The following is a 21,568-nucleotide window of genomic DNA, read 5'->3' as shown; positions in this document are numbered from 1 at the left end:
GGCTGCAATATAACAAAGAGTGAAAAATTTAAGGGGGTCTGAATACTTTCCGTACCCACTGTATATATATACATATATATCAACTAACCCCTTTACTGAAATGGGGGGGGGCGGTCATGATTGAAATGCTTGGACATATTGAGAAATTAAAATGATTCAATATTGTATTAAGGTATGTGCAATATAATGCATTTATTTAATGACAACGTTGATATTGCAAGAAAAAAGCTGCATCAAAGAATTCAACAAAGTCCTGCAAATAAAATATTATTTCCCGAACATACTAGAGCAGGACAGCGGTCAGTTCTATGTGATTGTATGGCTCCTGAAAGGTGTGTTAGATAAGGCTGTGATTGCTAGAACAACTTTACATTGTGAGAACAAAGAAGCATTTACAGTCGAATTTTTAAAAAACCCCGATGTGGCCTCGAGTCTGTTTGTTTTGTCTTTTTAACAAACGTGTGCTTGCAAAGTTTTGCAAGGCAGAAAAGATGAAGAAAATGCCCTTCAAATAAACTGTGACGCATCTAACTAAAATAAAACTACAAATGAAAACAAGTCACAATCAGTTTCAAATCACCATTTTAACAAATAATTTACAAGTCAAAGCAAAATGAATAAGAAACTTTGCTAAAAGATGTAAAGGGGCATTTTGATGCCAGAAAATCATTGCAAATTTGTAGTTCAAACATAACCACAATACTTTTTTTTTTTTTTTGATTTTGTCAATGTAACATTCCAATCATACCACACACTTTACTGCAAAAAAAAAAATATCAGATGCTCAAAATATCAGTTATATCAACAAGTATGGGCTACAGGATATGGTGTCATACTCTAGGGCTTTTGTTTTCATCACAGGCTGGGTCCGAAATCGCCCCCATACCCTTAAATAGGGCACTATTTGAGGGAACAGCCATTTTTAGTGGTGTCCGAAACCATAGTGGACGTTCTTGAGTGCACTCATTCAATCCCACAATGCACTGCAAAAACGAGTGTAGCCTACAACTGGTGCACGCTCAACGGCTAGAGAATGCCCATAATGCACCGTGAGAGTCACGTGCCGAATGAATTTCCGCATCTCGCCAGAAGATGGCGCCCGCAGCTGAATAATCAATCCGTTCATTTTTACAAAGCGCTCATCCATGGCATACAGCATAATGTACAACACGGGTAGTTTGCTAGTTTCAAATGATTAATAAAAAGCAAGCACAAACTGCAAAAGCGGCATTCCTTCCGGTGCACTCAGTGTCCGAATTCACTACTCGTTTTCATTCACTCCTTCTAGTGAACTGAATTAGTGACCTAATGTAGGGAATAGTGAATGAGGGTATAGGGGGCGATTTCGAACACAGCCATAGACTGTATAAAAACATGGACGTAGTGTCCGTGACGTCACCCGTAGGTTTCTGAAGAGGTTTTTGAAGCTCAAAGTGGGCGGAGCTGGCCATCGCCATCTTGGCAGTGCGTCACCGCGCGTCACTCCCGGATAATCGAAAATGGGCAAAGAGGCGGGAGCTGGTTGCTGAAGCCACGCCCACCTAGCTTGACGGTTGTGACAGCAGCTGCAATCCACCTGTCACCAAGTGGCCACGCCCTTAATTATGCAGAACTTTAAGGCTTAATATAATTTAAACGGATGAGTTATAAAAAAATTCACCCACCTTACAGTTGTCACGAAGGGCAAAATTAGCTATATAGACCAAAATCATTTTTTGAACCAGGCTGTAAACATGTTTTTTCTGCTGTAAAGTTAGGCATTTTAACATGGGGAGTCTATGGGATTGACTCCCTTTTGCAGCCAGCCTCTAGCGGCCAGTTGACGAATTACAGTTTAAGTCACTTCCATGTTGGCTTCACGAGAGAGAGCAGGAGGTTGCCGCTTGGTTTTCATCCATCCATTTCTCCAAACTACTTGTCTGGTGGAGGCAGGCCGCATTAACCATTGGGCTAGGCGGGGCTGAAGACCCGGGGCCCGTGATTGGCTGGGGAGTTGATTGACTGGTGCCGATTGCCAAAGCCCCACCCCTCACTTATTAGTGCTATTATTTAGTGGAGATTTTCCATATATTCCATGCATTACCTTTAGAGATTAAAACGTCAATCAAATGCATTTATTCTATAATTTTACTTTTGAAGGACCCGTGCACCACGTATCAATCAGGTGATCGCTGCAATGTCCGCATTCACCTCTCTTCACTTCTGGCATAATCTGGAAATGGTCATGCAAAGAACAATCTTCGATAAGTAAAAATGTAAACTATTCTAAAAAGAAAGTGAGAGAGGGGCTATTCTAAAAAAGAAAGTGAGGAGAGAGGGGAAACCATGAGTTAGAGAGTCAGTAAATCCCCAGCTATCAGGTTATTTTACTAAACTAGTTGTGGAACAGCACGTGACCGGGCACATGGAGCAGATACAATCACAGTGTCATCGTCCACACAGATTTTAGGTTAGTTTAGATTAACAAATTAACAACTTGATGGATGTATATTGCTTTTTTGAGTTTGAAGAAAGTGTATTCGCTTATGGGTTGAGAGATAAAGCGGTAGAAATATAGCCTATCAATCGTTTTGTGTGGCATGATGTAGGTTAAGCTTTTCCTTTAAACGTATTTTAAGCATTGTGGTTTAAAAACAAATGTAACTGTTCAGGGACATTAAGCAGTGGGGCAGAATTAATTTGGGCAAATGCATTAAGACGGTCACGTGGCACGCACCTGCTCTACAGCGCCAGTCTAAACTTGAGTTATTTTTCGCGCCTTGTGCTTAAACGTTCAAATGCACAGTTATGTGTCAATATCTCAACACAGTCATTTGTGTCTTAAATGAACGTTAATAGTTAAATATAAAGCATGTGTAGTAGTAGGCTATATGAGATACTAATATGATGAGATTATAAAGAGATAGTTCACCCAAAAATGAAAATACTGTCATCTTTTACTCAGCCTCAAGTTGTTCTGAACCTGTATGAATGTCTTTGTTCTCCTCAACATAAAAGAAGATATTTTGAAGAATGTTCGTAACTAGAAAGTTTCTGGTCCCTATTGACTTTCATACTATGGAAGTCATGGGGGCCCAGCAACTGTCTGATTACCAGTATTGTTCCAAATATATACTTTTACATTCAACAGCAGAAGGAAACTCATGCAGGTTTAGAACAACATCAGACCTTTAATTTTTGGGTGAGCTATTCCTCTAAAGCAGCCTAATTTAGCTGCTGTTAAAATTTATGTCAATAATGTTAATCAAACATTAGAAAGAAAATTACTCACTGTCCTTGACCGAATCACTTGTAAAATAAATAAGAATGAATGTATATTGAATTTATACAGTGAAGACTATTCAGTTTATTTTATACAATATAATTTCTTGTTCACCCGTAGGTTTCTGAAGAGGTTTTTGAAGCTCAAAGTGGGCGGAGCTGGCCATCGCCATCTTGGCAGTGCGTCACCGCGCGTCACTCCCGGATAATCGAAAATGGGCAAAGAGGCGGGAGCTGGTTGCTGAAGCCACGCCCACCTAGCTTGACGGTTGTGACAGCAGCTGCAATCCACCTGTCACCAAGTGGCCACGCCCTTAATTATGCAGAACTTTAAGGCTTAATATAATTTAAACGGATGAGTTATAAAAAAATTCACCCACCTTACAGTTGTCACGAAGGGCAAAATTAGCTATATAGACCAAAATCATTTTTTGAACCAGGCTGTAAACATGTTTTTTCTGCTGTAAAGTTAGGCATTTTAACATGGGGAGTCTATGGGATTGACTCCCTTTTGCAGCCAGCCTCTAGCGGCCAGTTGACGAATTACAGTTTAAGTCACTTCCATGTTGGCTTCACGAGAGAGAGCAGGAGGTTGCCGCTTGGTTTTCATCCATCCATTTCTCCAAACTACTTGTCTGGTGGAGGCAGGCCGCATTAACCATTGGGCTAGGCGGGGCTGAAGACCCGGGGCCCGTGATTGGCTGGGGAGTTGATTGACTGGTGCCGATTGCCAAAGCCCCACCCCTCACTTATTAGTGCTATTATTTAGTGGAGATTTTCCATATATTCCATGCATTACCTTTAGAGATTAAAACGTCAATCAAATGCATTTATTCTATAATTTTACTTTTGAAGGACCCGTGCACCACGTATCAATCAGGTGATCGCTGCAATGTCCGCATTCACCTCTCTTCACTTCTGGCATAATCTGGAAATGGTCATGCAAAGAACAATCTTCGATAAGTAAAAATGTAAACTATTCTAAAAAGAAAGTGAGAGAGGGGCTATTCTAAAAAAGAAAGTGAGGAGAGAGGGGAAACCATGAGTTAGAGAGTCAGTAAATCCCCAGCTATCAGGTTATTTTACTAAACTAGTTGTGGAACAGCACGTGACCGGGCACATGGAGCAGATACAATCACAGTGTCATCGTCCACACAGATTTTAGGTTAGTTTAGATTAACAAATTAACAACTTGATGGATGTATATTGCTTTTTTGAGTTTGAAGAAAGTGTATTGGTTGAGAGATTGAGAGATAAAGCGGTAGAAATATAGCCTATCAATCGTTTTGTGTGGCATGATGTAGGTTAAGCTTTTCGTATTTTAAGATTTTAAGCATTGTGGTTTAAAAACAAATGTAACTGTTCAGGGACATTAAGCAGTGGGGCAGAATTAATTTGGGCAAATGCATTAAGACGGTCACGTGGCACGCACCTGCTCTACAGCGCCAGTCTAAACTTGAGTTATTTTTCGCGCCTTGTGCTTAAACGTTCAAATGCACAGTTATGTGTCAATATCTCAACACAGTCATTTGTGTCTTAAATGAACGTTAATAGTTAAATATAAAGCATGTGTAGTAGTAGGCTATATGAGATACTAATATGATGAGATTATAAAGAGATAGTTCACCCAAAAATGAAAATACTGTCATCTTTTACTCAGCCTCAAGTTGTTCTGAACCTGTATGAATGTCTTTGTTCTCCTCAACATAAAAGAAGATATTTTGAAGAATGTTCGTAACTAGAAAGTTTCTGGTCCCTATTGACTCCAGTAGTGTATTTTGTTTTTCATACTATGGAAGTCATGGGGCCCCAGCAACTGTTGGGTTTCCAGTATTGTTCCAAATATATACTTTTACATTCAACAGCAGAAGGAAACTCATACAGGTTTAGAATTTTTAGGTGAGCTTTTCCTCTAAAGCAGCCTAATTTAGCTGCTGTTAAAATTTATGTCAATAATGTTAATCAAACATTAGAAAGAAAATTACTCACTGTCCTTGACCGAATCACTTGTAAAATAAATAAGAATGAATGTATATTGAATTTATACAGTGAAGACTATTCAGTTTATTTTATACAATATAATTTCTTGTTCAGTGCTTTAAGTGTTTCAAGTAGGTCTATTCTTTGTAATTTGTAGCTTGTCTTAAGTATAGGCTTGTTTTTACTTCGGCTAGTATTTATTTATTTTTTTATATTGAAATTGGTAACTAGAATGATGAAATTTCAGTGCATCAAAATTTTGATAGGATAAAAATCCTATTTAAAGCTATATATATATTATATTTGTAATAGGGGGCCCTGCAGTAAGTCATAGCCCCTGGGGCCAGTAAGGTCTTAATGCGGCCCTGGGTGGAGGGCTTCTGTCTTCAATAAATAATTTTAAATAGCATATAACAATGCATTAAAAAGGTTAGAACATACCATCTACTCCACCTTCATTCAATACAGCAAGCCATGCCAGTTTTTATTGTTGTATTGAGACAAAAGGTCAATTTGTGATGTATAGACCCTCTATTGGTCCAATTTTTTTTTTCATTTATTCTTTTGGTCAGAGTTCACCAAACTTCAGGACAGAAGCGAATGACTAACCGTTTACCCTCTCCAGTGTTTGCTTACCTATGAATGTCTCGTGTGACACCTGATTATTCCTCCGATCTTACACTCCAAAAAATGCTGGGTTAAATACAACCCAGTGCTGGGTAAAATAGGGACAAACCCAGTAATTGGGTTGTTTTGACCCAGCGGTTGGGTTACTACCCAGAAGGTTTGGTTAAACATTTAACCCAAACGCTGGGTCAAAAGAACACAATCGCTGGGTTTGGCCATATTCTACCCAGTGATGGGTTGTATTTAACCCAGCATTTTTTAGAGTGTATCTGCTTTTTAGGACAAGATGGACACTTGTGCCATTTTAAATGTGTAATATCCGACCGTTCTCCAGCATATTTCTCCTCATGGGGCCATTAAACCAAAGTAACAAAGTAAATCAATGACAGCTGATTAATATCATTACAGACATCCACCTTCCATTAATGACTGATAGTTGGTAGAAACCTCTGTCTAGAAAGCAGAGCAGCGTTCGCTCTTATCCGCGGGAGGCTTTCGCCCAACGTTGAATCTCGGCTTGAACGAATGCTCTGAGATCAGCTGATTTATTTCGTTCTGCTTGTAGGTTGCCAGTTTTTGAGTGAGCCAAGGTGCTTTGGGTTCACCTACTGCTCCTTGAAAATATTTCATACACGCCCGACCTATTAAATACACAACCTCTGCAATGTTCAGCAAGACACAGACTCCAGACACGGCCAGCATGAAGACAGTGAAGACGGTCTTCTCTGTGGGACGCGACACGAAACAGTCCACTGTATTGGGACAGGGGTAAGAGTCACACTTCACAAGACGCACCATCTTGATGTCCGGATAGATCAAGTAAAAAATGTACAAGAAAACCATCTCGAAAACGATGCGGAAGATGATGCTGATCATGTAAGTCCACCACAGAGCACCCGTGATCTTGAATTTCTGGCTCTTGATGTTCTCGAAGTCCTTGGCGCTCCCTCGGCCGGAGATCTTGAGGATCTTCTTCTCGATGTGCCGGCGGTGAGCGATGTGCATGGCCACCAGCAGGGCCGGCGTGGACACCAGGATGAGCTGCAGAGCCCAGAGGCGGATGTGGGAGATGGGGAAGAACTGGTCGTAGCACACGCTGTTGCAGCCGGGCTGCTGGGTGTTGCAGGTGAAGCCCGACTCTGCTGTTAAAATTTATGTCAATAATGTTAATCAAACATTAGAAAGAAAATTACTCACTGTCCTTGACCGAATCACTTGTAAAATAAATAAGAATGAATGTATATTGAATTTATACAGTGAAGACTATTCAGTTTATTTTATACAATATAATTTCTTGTTCAGTGCTTTAAGTGTTTCAAGTAGGTCTATTCTTTGTAATTTGTAGCTTGTCTTAAGTATAGGCTTGTTTTTACTTCGGCTAGTATTTATTTATTTTTTTATATTGAAATTGGTAACTAGAATGATGAAATTTCAGTGCATCAAAATTTTGATAGGATAAAAATCCTATTTAAAGCTATATATATATTATATTTGTAATAGGGGGCCCTGCAGTAAGTCATAGCCCCTGGGGCCAGTAAGGTCTTAATGCGGCCCTGGGTGGAGGGCTTCTGTCTTCAATAAATAATTTTAAATAGCATATAACAATGCATTAAAAAGGTTAGAACATACCATCTACTCCACCTTCATTCAATACAGCAAGCCATGCCAGTTTTTATTGTTGTATTGAGACAAAAGGTCAATTTGTGATGTATAGACCCTCTATTGGTCCAATTTTTTTTTTCATTTATTCTTTTGGTCAGAGTTCACCAAACTTCAGGACAGAAGCGAATGACTAACCGTTTACCCTCTCCAGTGTTTGCTTACCTATGAATGTCTCGTGTGACACCTGATTATTCCTCCGATCTTACACTCCAAAAAATGCTGGGTTAAATACAACCCAGTGCTGGGTAAAATAGGGACAAACCCAGTAATTGGGTTGTTTTGACCCAGCGGTTGGGTTACTACCCAGAAGGTTTGGTTAAACATTTAACCCAAACGCTGGGTCAAAAGAACACAATCGCTGGGTTTGGCCATATTCTACCCAGTGATGGGTTGTATTTAACCCAGCATTTTTTAGAGTGTATCTGCTTTTTAGGACAAGATGGACACTTGTGCCATTTTAAATGTGTAATATCCGACCGTTCTCCAGCATATTTCTCCTCATGGGGCCATTAAACCAAAGTAACAAAGTAAATCAATGACAGCTGATTAATATCATTACAGACATCCACCTTCCATTAATGACTGATAGTTGGTAGAAACCTCTGTCTAGAAAGCAGAGCAGCGTTCGCTCTTATCCGCGGGAGGCTTTCGCCCAACGTTGAATCTCGGCTTGAACGAATGCTCTGAGATCAGCTGATTTATTTCGTTCTGCTTGTAGGTTGCCAGTTTTTGAGTGAGCCAAGGTGCTTTGGGTTCACCTACTGCTCCTTGAAAATATTTCATACACGCCCGACCTATTAAATACACAACCTCTGCAATGTTCAGCAAGACACAGACTCCAGACACGGCCAGCATGAAGACAGTGAAGACGGTCTTCTCTGTGGGACGCGACACGAAACAGTCCACTGTATTGGGACAGGGGTAAGAGTCACACTTCACAAGACGCACCATCTTGATGTCCGGATAGATCAAGTAAAAAATGTACAAGAAAACCATCTCGAAAACGATGCGGAAGATGATGCTGATCATGTAAGTCCACCACAGAGCACCCGTGATCTTGAATTTCTGGCTCTTGATGTTCTCGAAGTCCTTGGCGCTCCCTCGGCCGGAGATCTTGAGGATCTTCTTCTCGATGTGCCGGCGGTGAGCGATGTGCATGGCCACCAGCAGGGCCGGCGTGGACACCAGGATGAGCTGCAGAGCCCAGAGGCGGATGTGGGAGATGGGGAAGAACTGGTCGTAGCACACGCTGTTGCAGCCGGGCTGCTGGGTGTTGCAGGTGAAGCCCGACTTCTCGTCGCCCCACACGCTCTCGGCTGCCACCACCAGCACCATGATCCGGAAGATGAAGATGACCGATAGCCAGATGCGGCCGATGCCTGTCGAGTGCCTGTTCACACCGCTGATCACCGCGTAAAACGACGCCCAGTTCATGGTGGACTCGAGGACTGTAGAGACGAGAAAGCAAAGCACAAGGACTTTAATCTGTGTGTTCTTGACAGGTTCAACTCTGCAATAAGTCTTTTTTACCAGTCAGGTTTGTGTATACTTGGCTGTATTTGTTTCTCATGAAAATCCCTCAAATGAAATTGTTGTGAACAAATATATATGTGACCCTGGAGCACAAAACCAGTCATAAGGGTAAATTTTTGAGTTGTATACATCATCTGAATGCTGAATAAATAAGCTCTCAATTGATGTATGGTTTGTTAAGATAGGACAATATTTGACTGAGATACAACTATAAACAAAAAATCTGAAATCTGAGGGTGCAAAAAAAATCAAAATATTGAGAAAATCATCTTTAAAGTTGTCCAAATGAAGTTCTTAGCAATGCATATTACTAATCAAAAATTAAGTTTTGATATATTTACAGTAGGAAATTTACAAAATATCTTCACTGAACATGATCTTTACTTAATATCCTAATGATTTTTGGCATAAAAGAAAAATCAATAATTTTTTTTGGTTATTGCTACAAATATACCCCAGTGACTTAAAACTGCTTTTGTGCTCCGGGCTCACATATTGTGCCTGTGTTTAAAAAAAAAAAAGTTTTATACACAAATTTCAAAAATAAAGCATATATACAGGTGCATCGCAATAATTTCTTCTACACTTTTTCCTTCCACTCAACTTTGTGTTAACATGCTTGGATACAGCACTCTGTGAACAGCCAGCTTCTTTGGCAATGCATGTTTGTGGCTTACCCTCCTTGTGAAGGGTGTCAATGATTGTCTTCTGGACAACTGTCAGATCAGCAGTCTTCCCCATGATTGTGTAGCCTAGTGAACCAAACTGAGAGACCATTTTGAAGGCTCAGGAAACCTTTGCAGGTGTTTTGAGTTGATTAGCTGATTGGCATGTCACCATATTCTAATTTGTTGAGATAGTGAATTAGTGGGTTTTTGTTAAATGTGAGCCAATATCATCACAATTAAAATAACCAAAGACTTAAACTACTTCAGTCTGTGTGCATTGAATTGATTTAATAAACGAGTTTCACAATTTGAGTTGAATTACTGAAATAAATGAACTTTTCCACGACATTCTAATTTATTGAGATGCACCTGTATATATATATAGATATATATATAGATAGATAGATAGATAGATAGATATGCAGAGCTGGGTAACTGATTACATGTAATCTGCATTACATAATCAGATTCCAAAAATGAAGTACACGTAATTAGATTAAATTACATTTGAAAATACTCGTAATCAGACTACAGTTACTTTTTTATTGATTACATGATTACACAATATCCACACAATAGCAATAAATTATAATTTATTGATTCTCCCAGTTTATTATCTTTTAAATGTTCCTTTCTAAAATAGCCTACCGCTTGCATACACTGAAAGTCTTGCAGTTTTGTGGACATTCACACAGAGACCTGCCACTAATCAGGTGCCTATACTGTAATTACACAGACAACTGAGAAGCCACACAGCATCTGAGCACTGGATTTACAGAAATAATTTCAGTTTTAAGAAGTGTTTTCTCAACATTTCAGCATTGCATCAACTATTGATGAACACATTAACTTTAATTTGAATTATCACTCAGTTGGTTATTTTACCATGTCTTTGGAAGGCTTTTGTCTTTCAGTATTTACAGGGATTCCCATTTTATTTTTTTTATTTTTTTTTGTCATCTGAACCTCTTTCACCTAATATATTTACTTCAAGTCCCCCCGAGATGCTAAAATAAATATTTTAATACTTAAGTATCACATTTGCATGTTCACTGTTCTCTGACGTTAATTAATGATCACATGACATGCAGGAAAACAAATAAAATATTTCATCTTTTAGTAAGTGTTTTATTTTGATTGATGTTAATTTAAAAAGATTTAATTAATTATTAGCTTTTTCAGTAAATTCATGAACCCCCTGCAGTTCCTTCACAAACCCCAGTTTGGGAAACCTTGATGTAACGTAATGTTTAATGCACTTCATGTTGTTACTAACAAGAAATGTAATATATTTTCTTTGTTCTTTGCATTTTTATATCAATATTATACAATATTTAATTACATGTACTTTAATTACAGTTACTTCTGATGGAATTACATTAAACACTTGGTAACACTTTATTTTAAGGTGTCCTTGTTACACACGTTACATGTACTTACTATTGTAATAACAATTAATTATGCATAATTACATGCAAGTAACCATAAACCAAACCCTCATCATAACGCTAACCATATAGTAAGTACATGTTGTTAATTAATGTTACTCAGTACTTAAATATATAATTACACTGTAACAAGGACACCTTAAAATAAAGTGTAACCAAATACTGTATAGTCTGTAGAACAATAACCTTCTCCCTTTAAATACTTTGGTCAGTTCAAGAATAATTTATGCAATTTTATATTATTTATTTGAAAGAAAAGCAGTTTCATGTCCATTCTTATATTGTTCAAATATGGCATTTAGAAAGTCATTAGTAATAAGTAATGAGTAATTAGTACAGTAATCTAAATACACAAATGTAATTATTAGGTTTTAATGCCTTTACAATTACGTACTTATACATAAAATGTGGAAAACAGTCACAATAAAGGGTAAAAAATTTTAAAACTTTTGACTGGTAATATGTGTAACATATTCAGATATGTCATACACAACATGGCTAAACACATCAACTTTTAAACTACCAATTACACAACATTCAAGATTACTGTAATCCCAACAAACAAAACAATATAATGCTAAATTACAAATATTTTCTGACATAAAATTCTGAATCTGAGCAGTAATTTACCAGCTTCAGCCCGTGAGAAAGCAGCTTATGCTACCAGCTCCAAACATGAAGAACAACAGACTGGGTTCTTGGCATTTGGATACTTGGTTGACTGAAATAAAAATGAGTTGTGGTTAATCTGGAGCTGGTTGGGAGCTTGGGCGATGGTCTAGCACCGCATGTCGTCACCTGACACAACACAACCTGGCCAATAGCAAGCTTTCGGTTGGCCCACACAACAACTCCATATATACACTAATACAAGATATTAACTGTGATCAGAGCTCAAAGCACTTCAGTATGTCTGTATAAACTATATGACGAATCTTCAGTCCAACTTGCAATAAGGATTAAAATTTTACGATGTGTTCCAAAAATAACTGAACGAATGCTGAGCAGTCAATTGAACGTTTACATGTTTGATAATGGTATATGAAAAGAGCGATTTACCTTCAGCTGTGATAATTTAGAGACATTTCCAGGATTCGGCTAATGGCCTCGCTAAAGATCAGAATGCCCTTTGCAAAGGATTTCTGCGCTACTAGCCACAACCCTGCACCATGGCTGTCATATGCACTTATATAACCCATTTATACACAATGCGGCTCTTTATGGAGGCTAACAAGACTCTTCAGAATTCAGATCAAATGCCTTGATTTCCACCCACCCGGGGCAGAAGAAAGAATCTGTGTGGACACAATGAGCAGCAACATTATTCATTGTGCCTGGCAGGGAGAGGAAATGAGGGGCGTTTCGAGCCACGTTCACTTTATCAAACACAGCACAATTTATCAAAGAAGGTCGAGCTGTCAAGAAATGACACTGTCAGGGTTTTGTGTATTTCCAGGTTCAAACTCTGGTGAAATCCTTCAGATTATGTAAACACAAGATCTGAAGATGGGACACCAGTAAAACAATTCTTTGAGCACTTCTGCATATTGTTGAATAGCTCTAACATAGGCAGGTGATTTCACAAGGTGGCGATTTCATATGAATTTGAACATTGTGAATCATATAAAAATGCATGATTTTTTAAGAAAAAGGTAAGCATGAAGGTCCACCCCTAAACGGTTTCTGCAGGTCTTACAGAGGTCTTAAAAAGTCTTAAGTCAACCTTCCACAAATTAAGGCCTTAAAAAGGTCTTAAATCCTTATAGTCATGGAATTAAATGTATTTTTTGACTCATTTTCCAATACAAATACCTAAACATCTTTAAATCAAGATACTTTTACTTAAGATGCAAAATGAAGATAGCTTAAGTTTTGAAAAAATGTACAAAAAATTAACAGCATGTTTCTTCCTGTTTTTAGTTTCACAGAAGACAAGACTTAAAGGGTTAGTTCACACAAAAATGAAAATTAGGCCAAAAATTACTCACCCTCAAGGCATCCTAGGTGTATATGATTTTCTTCTTTCAGACAAATCCAGTCGGAGTTATATAAAAAAAATTGTCTTTGATCTTTCAAGCTGTTTAATGCCACTCAGCGGGTGTTGCATGCATCAGTCCAAAAGAAGTGAAATAAAAAGTGACCATCCATAAAAAAAAGTGCCTCACATGGCTCCGGGGGGTGAACAAAGGCCTCATGTAGCGAATCGATGTCGGCGTTGCGCATGCGCCGCTCAGAAGTGATGAACACGGAAGCGTAGCAGAGAGATCAAAACAAAACAACGGTCACTAATTAGAAGTACAAAACGAGGATTTGTAAAGAAGAATGTCGGAGGATTTTGATGTAAGCCAAGAGGAGACTGGTTTTCCTTTGCTAAAGTAAAGAAAATTTGCTTCCTTTACTCCTGTAAACAAACGTTGGTTTTCACGAGACTCACCGGCGCATGCACAGCACTGAACTCATACGTCATCCGCCCGGAGCTGCTTATGTGTACAACTGTTGGCGCAAGCTACATTAAAGTGATTATTAGAATCAGAATCAGAAACATTTTTGTTATGCTGGTTGAAAGTCTCTTCACATCCCGATAGCAATCAATAAGTTAAGTGGTTTAGAAGTAGGGAAACAAAGTATTTATCTTCAGTGGAGATTTTGTTTACCTTATGTATAATAATGTTCTTGCATGACTTGATTGGTTAGTTTGCAGAGGATTACCTAACCACAGGGGGAGCTCTCAACGTCTAGATGGATTCAAAATCTGTGTAAATAGCCAGATATCATAGAGTGCACATTAATTGAATATGATGGCGATAAGTTTATTTATTATGATGGTCTGTTGAGGTCCTTTTGGTGTTTCAACAGTTACCCAAACACAATTTATTGATAAGGTGGATCATATTGATAAAGTAGCTTTGGTAAATACCCATCTCTTTATTCCACAAGGTGACGTTTATGCCCTCTGCACAGCTTGTAACAAGATAAACCCTGACAATGACATCTCTGAAAGCTTTACAATAGTAAGTGACATATAGATTCAAACTGTGTTTACAGGATAAGTTAAATATACTTTATGTATCGTTGTTTTAATTTTAAGTCACTTTACATATTATAGGTGCAGCGTAATTCATGTTCAACACTTAACTTGCATCCCTGATGTTACGACTACAGAGAAGCTTCCAACAGAATATACGTAACTGCAGCCATTGCAAACTATAGTCCAGTGTTTGGGATTCCAGCTGATCTGTTGTTTCACATATTGATTACTGGATTGTTTGACAGTCTTATTATATTATTATTAATACTGGTGAAGGAAGTACAACCTCTGCTGGGCTTTTTTCACAATGGACTCATTGTGATTGTCCCACTTCAGGTCCTGAGAGATGGTGGTGTCCAGGAACCTGAATGTCTCCACTGTCGTTACAGTGCTGTTCATGATGGTGAGTGGGGGGAGAGCAGGGGGGTTTCTCCTGAAGTCCACGATCATCTCCACAGTTTTGAGCGTGTTGAGCTCCAGATTGTTGAGACTGCACCAGACAGCCAGCTCTTTAACCTCCTGTCTGTAAGCAGACTCGTCACCGTCCTGAATGAGGCCGATGAGTGTGGTGTCGTCTGCAAACTTCAGGAGCTTGACAGAGGGGTCTTCAGAAGTGCAGTCATTTGTGGAGAGGGAGAAGAGCAGTGGGGAGAGGACGCAACCCTGGGGGGCGCCAGTGCTGATCGTATGGGTGCTGAATGAGAATTTCCCCAGCCTCACTAGCTTGCTGCCTGTCTGTCAGGAAGCTGTTGATCCACTGACAGATGGAGGTGGGCATGGAGAGCTGAGTTAATTTGGGCAGGAGGAGGTTTGGGATGATAGTGTTAAACGCCAAGCTGAAGTCCACAAACAGGATCCTCATATAAGTCCCTGATCTGTCTAGTTGTTGCAGGATGTAATGCAGTCCCATGTTGACTGTATCATCCACAGACCTGTTTGCTCTGTGGGCAAACTGCAGGGGGTCCAGTAAGGGTCCAGTGATGTCCTTCAGATAAGCCAAAACCAGTCTTTCAAATGATTTCATGGCCACAGACGTTAGAGCCACAGGTCTGTAGTCATTAAGTCCAGTAAATTTGGGTTTCTGGACTTAATGACTACAGACCTGTGGCTGCAGGACCCCCTGCAGTTTTTCTCATTTGTTTTTTTCTCATTTCTCATTTTTTTAACACTTTACTAACATTGTGTATTTGAATGAACGCCAAGTCTCATGATCCTGTTTCTCTCTGGATCCATTCAGCTGAATTATTGTTTATTTGTTATTTCCATTCAGAGTCAGTGCTGGAGATCAGATTCTGTTTCATCATGGATGATACACAAACATCCAGAGATGAAGATTTTTTTTCCAGGATGCAGGTACTTTAAATAAACACTGAAATATGACCCTGTAGCACAAAACCAGTCATAAGGGTCAATTTTTGGAAACATGATCATGAACATGATCTTTACTTAATATCCTAATGATTTTTGGCATAAAAGAAAAATCAATAATTTTGACCCATACAATGTATTTTTGGCTATTGCTACAAATATACCCCAGCGACTTAAGACTGCTTTTGTGCCAGAGTCCAGCTGTGTGTCTGTGAGGAGTGACGCATCTATGGATCAGCCAGAACATGTCAGGTATAATGTTTGTTTAGAAGAAATCATTGATATACACAGTATGCAGCATAAATGAGTACACTCCCTCTGAATATATAGATTTTTATTGATCAGTGTTACAATTCATGAAAAGATAACCACATTTAAATGTATTAAACATTATTACTTAATGAAAACAGAAATGTTTTTATCATGACAATCTATAAAATAAGTTAATTGGGCAGTTTTTCTTAAATTAAGTGTTTAATTTAAGTGTATATTCAACAAACATGATGATCTAGAATGTAGCATGTCCGCCATAATTTAAGAAAACAGAAGTTTACTGCTCAAACCCTTGGTGTTGAGTGTACAAGTTCACAACAAATTGTAACTGGAAGATGATGGTCAATTCTTCTACTTCAAGTTTTTGTATTCCATCACACAGTGGTACGTTAATTGATGACAATGTAAGGGAAACAGGTGAATTTAGCTCAAAGGGAATCATTTAAGATTTTATAGGGAATTTGGACAGAATCACAGTTTTACGGCTGATCACTGAGTCGGCCAGCGATTCATTGAACGAGCCGTATAACATCAATTCTGCCATGGATATTAATATCCAAAGTATAGTGAAAACACTATTTATTAGCACAGTAGCAAGATCGGCAGTTTAAGACATTAACTTGTAAGCACAAAACACAAGATACTTCTCTTTTCAATATAAATAAGGCTTTATTAGATCAATCTAAGACATATAAACTAGTCTAATACACGCATTCACACAAGTTGCAGGAAGAGAGAAAGTGAGGAAATAATGAGTTTAAGAGAATGAAAATGTGAAATCCCAAGTTTACAGCAATATGTGCAATTGCATAGATCTGAACAACCATCAATCACTTAATTAACCCTCACATTGAGTTTCTCAATGAGGTTAAAATTTATATTAAATGCACCAGTTCAGCTACAATCTGAAGGTACTTGCGTTGCCTCTGTGTTAGGGGTTCCCTTTGTTGTAGTAGTTGCAGAAAAGGGGGTTTCCCGAAGTTGCTGGAAGTTCAGTAGTCGTTGACGTGACGTCTTGGGAAGCCAGTGGTTGGGCGCTGGCTGAAGATGCGGAGTTGTGGACTGGTTGAAGTTTTGAGGCGGTCACAGACTCAAGGTGAACTCGGAGACAAAACTTAACTCAGAACACGAAACTCTCAACGGAAAAGAAAATAAATTAAAGTAGAAGAATAGAAGTAACGAGACTACATGGTTTTCTTCTCATCGTGGCTAAGTACACTCTTAAAAATAAAGGTGCTTCACAATGCCATAGAAGAACCTTTTTGTCTAAATGGTTCCATAAAGAACCTTTAACATCTGAAGAACCTTTCTGTTTCACAAAAGGTTCTTTGTGGCGAAATAAGGTTCTTCAGATTATAAAAAGGTAAGAAAGAGATGGTTCTTTGTGGAACCAAAAAGGGTTCTTCTATGGCATCGCTTGAAGAACCTTTTGAAGCACCTTTATTTCTAAGAGTGTAGCAGCGCCTATAGAAGCATGCTGGAACGGCGCTCAAAGAACGCAAAAAGCGATGACTAAAAAGCTAAAAGCACGACTAGAAGCGAAAAGCTAAGAGCTAAAAAAGAAGCGTGATGGTGTCCTGAGTATTTAAACCAGGCTGTTGGACACATCCCAAATGGTGCCTTGACCAATTAGACACTGTCTTTGCTCGGGGTGTTGTATATTTCTCCTCCCAATACATAAATCAACATCAGTCACATGGTCCGAATTTTCCCGCTCTGGCAGAGTATAAATTTGGACATGATTTCTATAACACAGACATAATACAATTGACAAAGAATTGATTGGAAGAAACGTTTCAAGCAAGAAGATTCAAACACACACATACTGAACATGAATATGAACCCTTGAGCTATTTAATAGTTATTCAAAAGACATACACAAGAAGTGATTAGAACATGATAGTCAGATGTGTGGGTTACATACATGATATGGAGTTAAGCAATGGACTGATATTCGTTTATAAGTCTTTTTGAGTTTATTTTGGTGCATCTACATCTGTAAAAGACAGTTTCCGTACCATTCTGTGAACATAAGGACATGTTCTGTGAAGACCAAAGAGGTTAAAAGGTCTCATAAGCAATCTCAGTCTGGTCTGTGTCTTGTAGGTGGGGGAAACCACCCAACGCAGTCTCTACTAATGCTTTTCCTCATGTGATGGTCATAATATGCTGTGTCTTTGACCATTAATCTTGGTTACTTGCCCCAAATTTGACAATCTCCTTCCTGAGTTGTTCTTTTGTGTTAATGTTGCAAGCTGTTCTGTGAAAGAGATGGTTGGTTAGGCTTGCTTCAGACTCGTGGCGCTAGGATCTGATTTACTAACATCTGTTGCCTTGGGCCTGTCTGTGGAATTCGGCTCTTTGGGTTGTTCAACACCAATCTGATCAAATCTTAAAATGTCTGATTCGCTCTGAGACCCTACAACAGCATTGATAAAACAACACCTTGAGCACTCATACATCCCTATAGAAGTGTTTTACTACCACTGGACTTCGCTGTGGGAACCAGACTCTTCTCTGTTCTCATCCTCTAGCAACACCAGAACATTTCAGATGCTGTTGGATCCAAAATTACTGATTAATCTCATGAGACCAGAGTCTGGTTTCCCAGAAGTCATCATTTTATTAATATGGTGCTTAACGTGTAGACAACAATCAATTGGCTCTTACTTTGTGAATTTAAATAGTCACTCTTCTCATTGCTTTTGCTGGCTCTGAGATGTGTGGCCTTTTCCTGCTGTTTTATTAGTGGTGTTTTTATTTTTTTATTTTCATTTTCATCTGATACTTTAAAAGAGCAGGTCATATGGGTTTTCGAATATATAACTGCAATATATTTTTTGCAGTTCGCAACGTAGCTATCTTTCAATGTAAACAGTCTGCAACGTTGTTAATCAAAAAAGTGCATGATAAATAAAGTTATTGTCACTCAAAAGAGAGAGTCGACTCTGAACCGCCTTAACGAGTCGTTATATTTTCGAATCTTCTGCCTATTACGTAATACCTAAGTAATACATTAGCATAATGCCTGCCTTACCATGAACACTCTGACCTGCCCACAAACACTTCCGCTAGTTAGTATGTTTGCATCATGTCGAGAAGACGCTGTTTTCAGCCTCACTGGGCATTCTAACACAGTTCCCACACGTGTACCTCAAATAAGTCAATAATAATAATAATGAATGCAATAAAACTGCTGTCACATCACGTGAAGTACCACATACAAAGTTTAAACACTGAGAAACGTCCTGATCAAGTCGAGCTTGCGATGGAGATGGAGATTCTGGTTGAGCGACTGCATCACTATCATCCTTGGACTCGAATTGATAAGGTAATATTGATGCCATTCTTGTAAGCTTGTAGCATCTTTGTTTGCAAGTAACCCTCCAGAGCAAAAAATTTATTATGGTAATGGGCGTTTCGTTTCCAACGCATTGTCTATGCAAAGACCAATCACAACAGACTTGGCTAGCTGTTGCAGTCCATAATCGCACATTACATGAGCAATATCACATGAGTAGCCATGTATTAACGCTCTTTATCAGAATAGCTGTAGATTTGGACGCAAGCCGAGTGCCGTAGGTAATCACAGCCATGCTGATATAGAGCGATTATCACATGGCTACTCGTGTGATAATGCATTTATACAACAGTTCAATGGCATGTAAATAAATAAGAAACAACTTTGCTTTCGCCATGGACTCAAACCTCAAGTTTGACAGTTTAACAGATAGCCCAAACCTCCGTTACTAATTGTCAATTTAGAACTAGTAATGGGGGAATGTTGAGTTGATTTATTGAAAGTATTACTGTATTAAAAGCTTACTGTATTATGTAGAGTATTGAGAGAAAGGAGGACTACGTGAATGTGATTACCTGCATCTAATACAGCATTCATTCTTCAGCTCAATCTCATTTTCAGAATAAAACATTAGTTTGAATGTTCGCCGAGGAAAGCAATATCTTTCCCTTACAAAAATTAACCATGGTTTTATTATAGTAAAAGTGTAGTAACCATGGTTCCCTTTCGAGGGATGGTTCCTCATTTCATCCTCTAGCGGTCGCTATGGGGAACGCCTTCGTTGTGATCAGTGTTTGAAGCATGTCTAAACACGACAATAACAGCGACAACCTGTGACATCTCTATCGGTGTGACCACAGTATAAAAGTGCGCCGGGAGAATACGCCATCCTCTTCTTCGTCTTCACTGCCGTTTGTCTATGTTAGCAGCTAAGCACGACTAGGAGTGCATGTTCTCTGGTCAGAGGCTTTGCTCTGATACCTGCGGATTCACATGTCTCGTATGTTGTGTAGGTGAGAAGCAAGCAAGGGAGTTGAATGCTAATTGCACTCGTTGCGCTTATTTCTTTGCGGATAAGCATGAATTGAACATGTTCGACTCATGAGGAGGAGGTGAGAGAAAGGAGGACTACGTGAATGTGATTACCTGCATCTAATACAGCATTCATTCTTCAGCTCAATCTCATTTTCAGAATAAAACATTAGTTTGAATGTTCGCCGAGGAAAGCAATATCTTTCCCTTACAAAAATTAACCATGGTTTTATTATAGTAAAAGTGTAGTAACCATGGTTCCCTTTCGAGGGATGGTTCCTCATTTCATCCTCTAGCGGTCGCTATGGGGAACGCCTTCGTTGTGATCAGTGTTTGAAGCATGTCTAAACACGACAATAACAGCGACAACCTGTGACATCTCTATCGGTGTGACCACAGTATAAAAGTGCGCCGGGAGAATACGCCATCCTCTTCTTCGTCTTCACTGCCGTTTGTCTATGTTAGCAGCTAAGCACGACTAGGAGTGCATGTTCTCTGGTCAGAGGCTTTGCTCTGATACCTGCGGATTCACATGTCTCGTATGTTGTGTAGGTGAGAAGCAAGCAAGGGAGTTGAATGCTAATTGCACTCGTTGCGCTTATTTCTTTGCGGATAAGCATGAATTGAACATGTTCGACTCATGAGGAGGAGGGGGGTTGTAGAGAGTGAAGTACAATGGAAATTTGCAAAATGCAAATCATTTAATATTAGTCAACTGTTTTACAATAGAAATGTTTAATGTCCAACAACTATATGCAAACATATATATCCAGTGATGCAAACAACTTTTTTTTTCTTTTTTCAAATATGGCCATTTTGAGAGAGAGAGAGATCAAAGTTGCTTGTGTGAATTACCTGTGTCTGTGTCTCTCTCTACAAACAATGAAGCTGAGTTAAGTTAATTCAAAAATAGTGATTTTACCCCCTCGTTGCTGAGAAATATAATGTAGCGATTCAATGTTGAAGCTTTTTGTTAAAATTAAAAGTTGCAGGGCAGCATTGACAAGAAGTTTCTGTGCTCCTGAATGTTTCTTTGTTGCGCCGGGCGATCTACGATCTCTGGACACCTTCTATACACATTATTCTCTGTACAACACAATGTTGTATATAGTTTATACATTGTTATATGTTGCACATACTATATGTATTAATTTTTGTAATGTTTTTGTATTATTGGAGTTTTTGTAATATTGTTATACAACATTTATATATTGTGTATATATATATATATATATATATATATATATGTAAATATTATGCATATAAAGAAAAAACAACAAAATATCAATAAATGACTCCTTTCTTGTTTATTCTGCATTTAAAAGAACTTGCTGCCCAGAAGAGCAGAACCTGAATTCATGTAAACAGTAAAAAAGCATATAAAAAA

At 38.7% G+C, this 21,568-nt stretch overlaps 2 protein-coding genes across 2 annotated transcripts; both read right to left on the bottom strand.

Moving 5' to 3' along the window:
* Window positions 1-6,295: 6,295 nt before the first annotated feature.
* On the bottom strand, window positions 6,296-7,532 carry LOC107564201 (gap junction beta-1 protein-like). Its single transcript, XM_016249207.1, has 2 exons — window positions 7,523-7,532; window positions 6,296-7,010 (listed from the first exon to the last, which is right to left on the bottom strand). The coding sequence occupies exons 1-2, from the start codon at window positions 7,530-7,532 to the stop codon at window positions 6,322-6,324; spliced, it is 699 nt and encodes a 232-aa protein (XP_016104693.1). The 3' UTR covers window positions 6,296-6,321.
* A 470-nt stretch (window positions 7,533-8,002) lies between these two features.
* LOC107564189 (gap junction beta-1 protein-like) lies at window positions 8,003-12,286 on the bottom strand. Its single transcript, XM_016249198.1, has 2 exons — window positions 12,239-12,286; window positions 8,003-8,978 (listed from the first exon to the last, which is right to left on the bottom strand). Exon 2 carries the CDS (start codon window positions 8,962-8,964, stop codon window positions 8,137-8,139), a length of 828 nt encoding a protein of 275 aa, XP_016104684.1. The 5' UTR covers window positions 8,965-8,978; window positions 12,239-12,286; the 3' UTR covers window positions 8,003-8,136.
* Between the last annotated feature and the right edge of the window lie 9,282 nt (window positions 12,287-21,568).

The sequence above is a fragment of the Sinocyclocheilus grahami genome, unplaced genomic scaffold (genome assembly GCF_001515645.1).
Source record: "Sinocyclocheilus grahami isolate Dianchi unplaced genomic scaffold, SAMN03320097.WGS_v1.1 scaffold915.1, whole genome shotgun sequence".
NCBI lineage: Eukaryota > Metazoa > Chordata > Actinopteri > Cypriniformes > Cyprinidae > Sinocyclocheilus > Sinocyclocheilus grahami.
The sequence above is the reverse complement of the archived record's forward strand: the minus strand, read 5'-3'. Positions and strand labels throughout refer to the sequence as shown.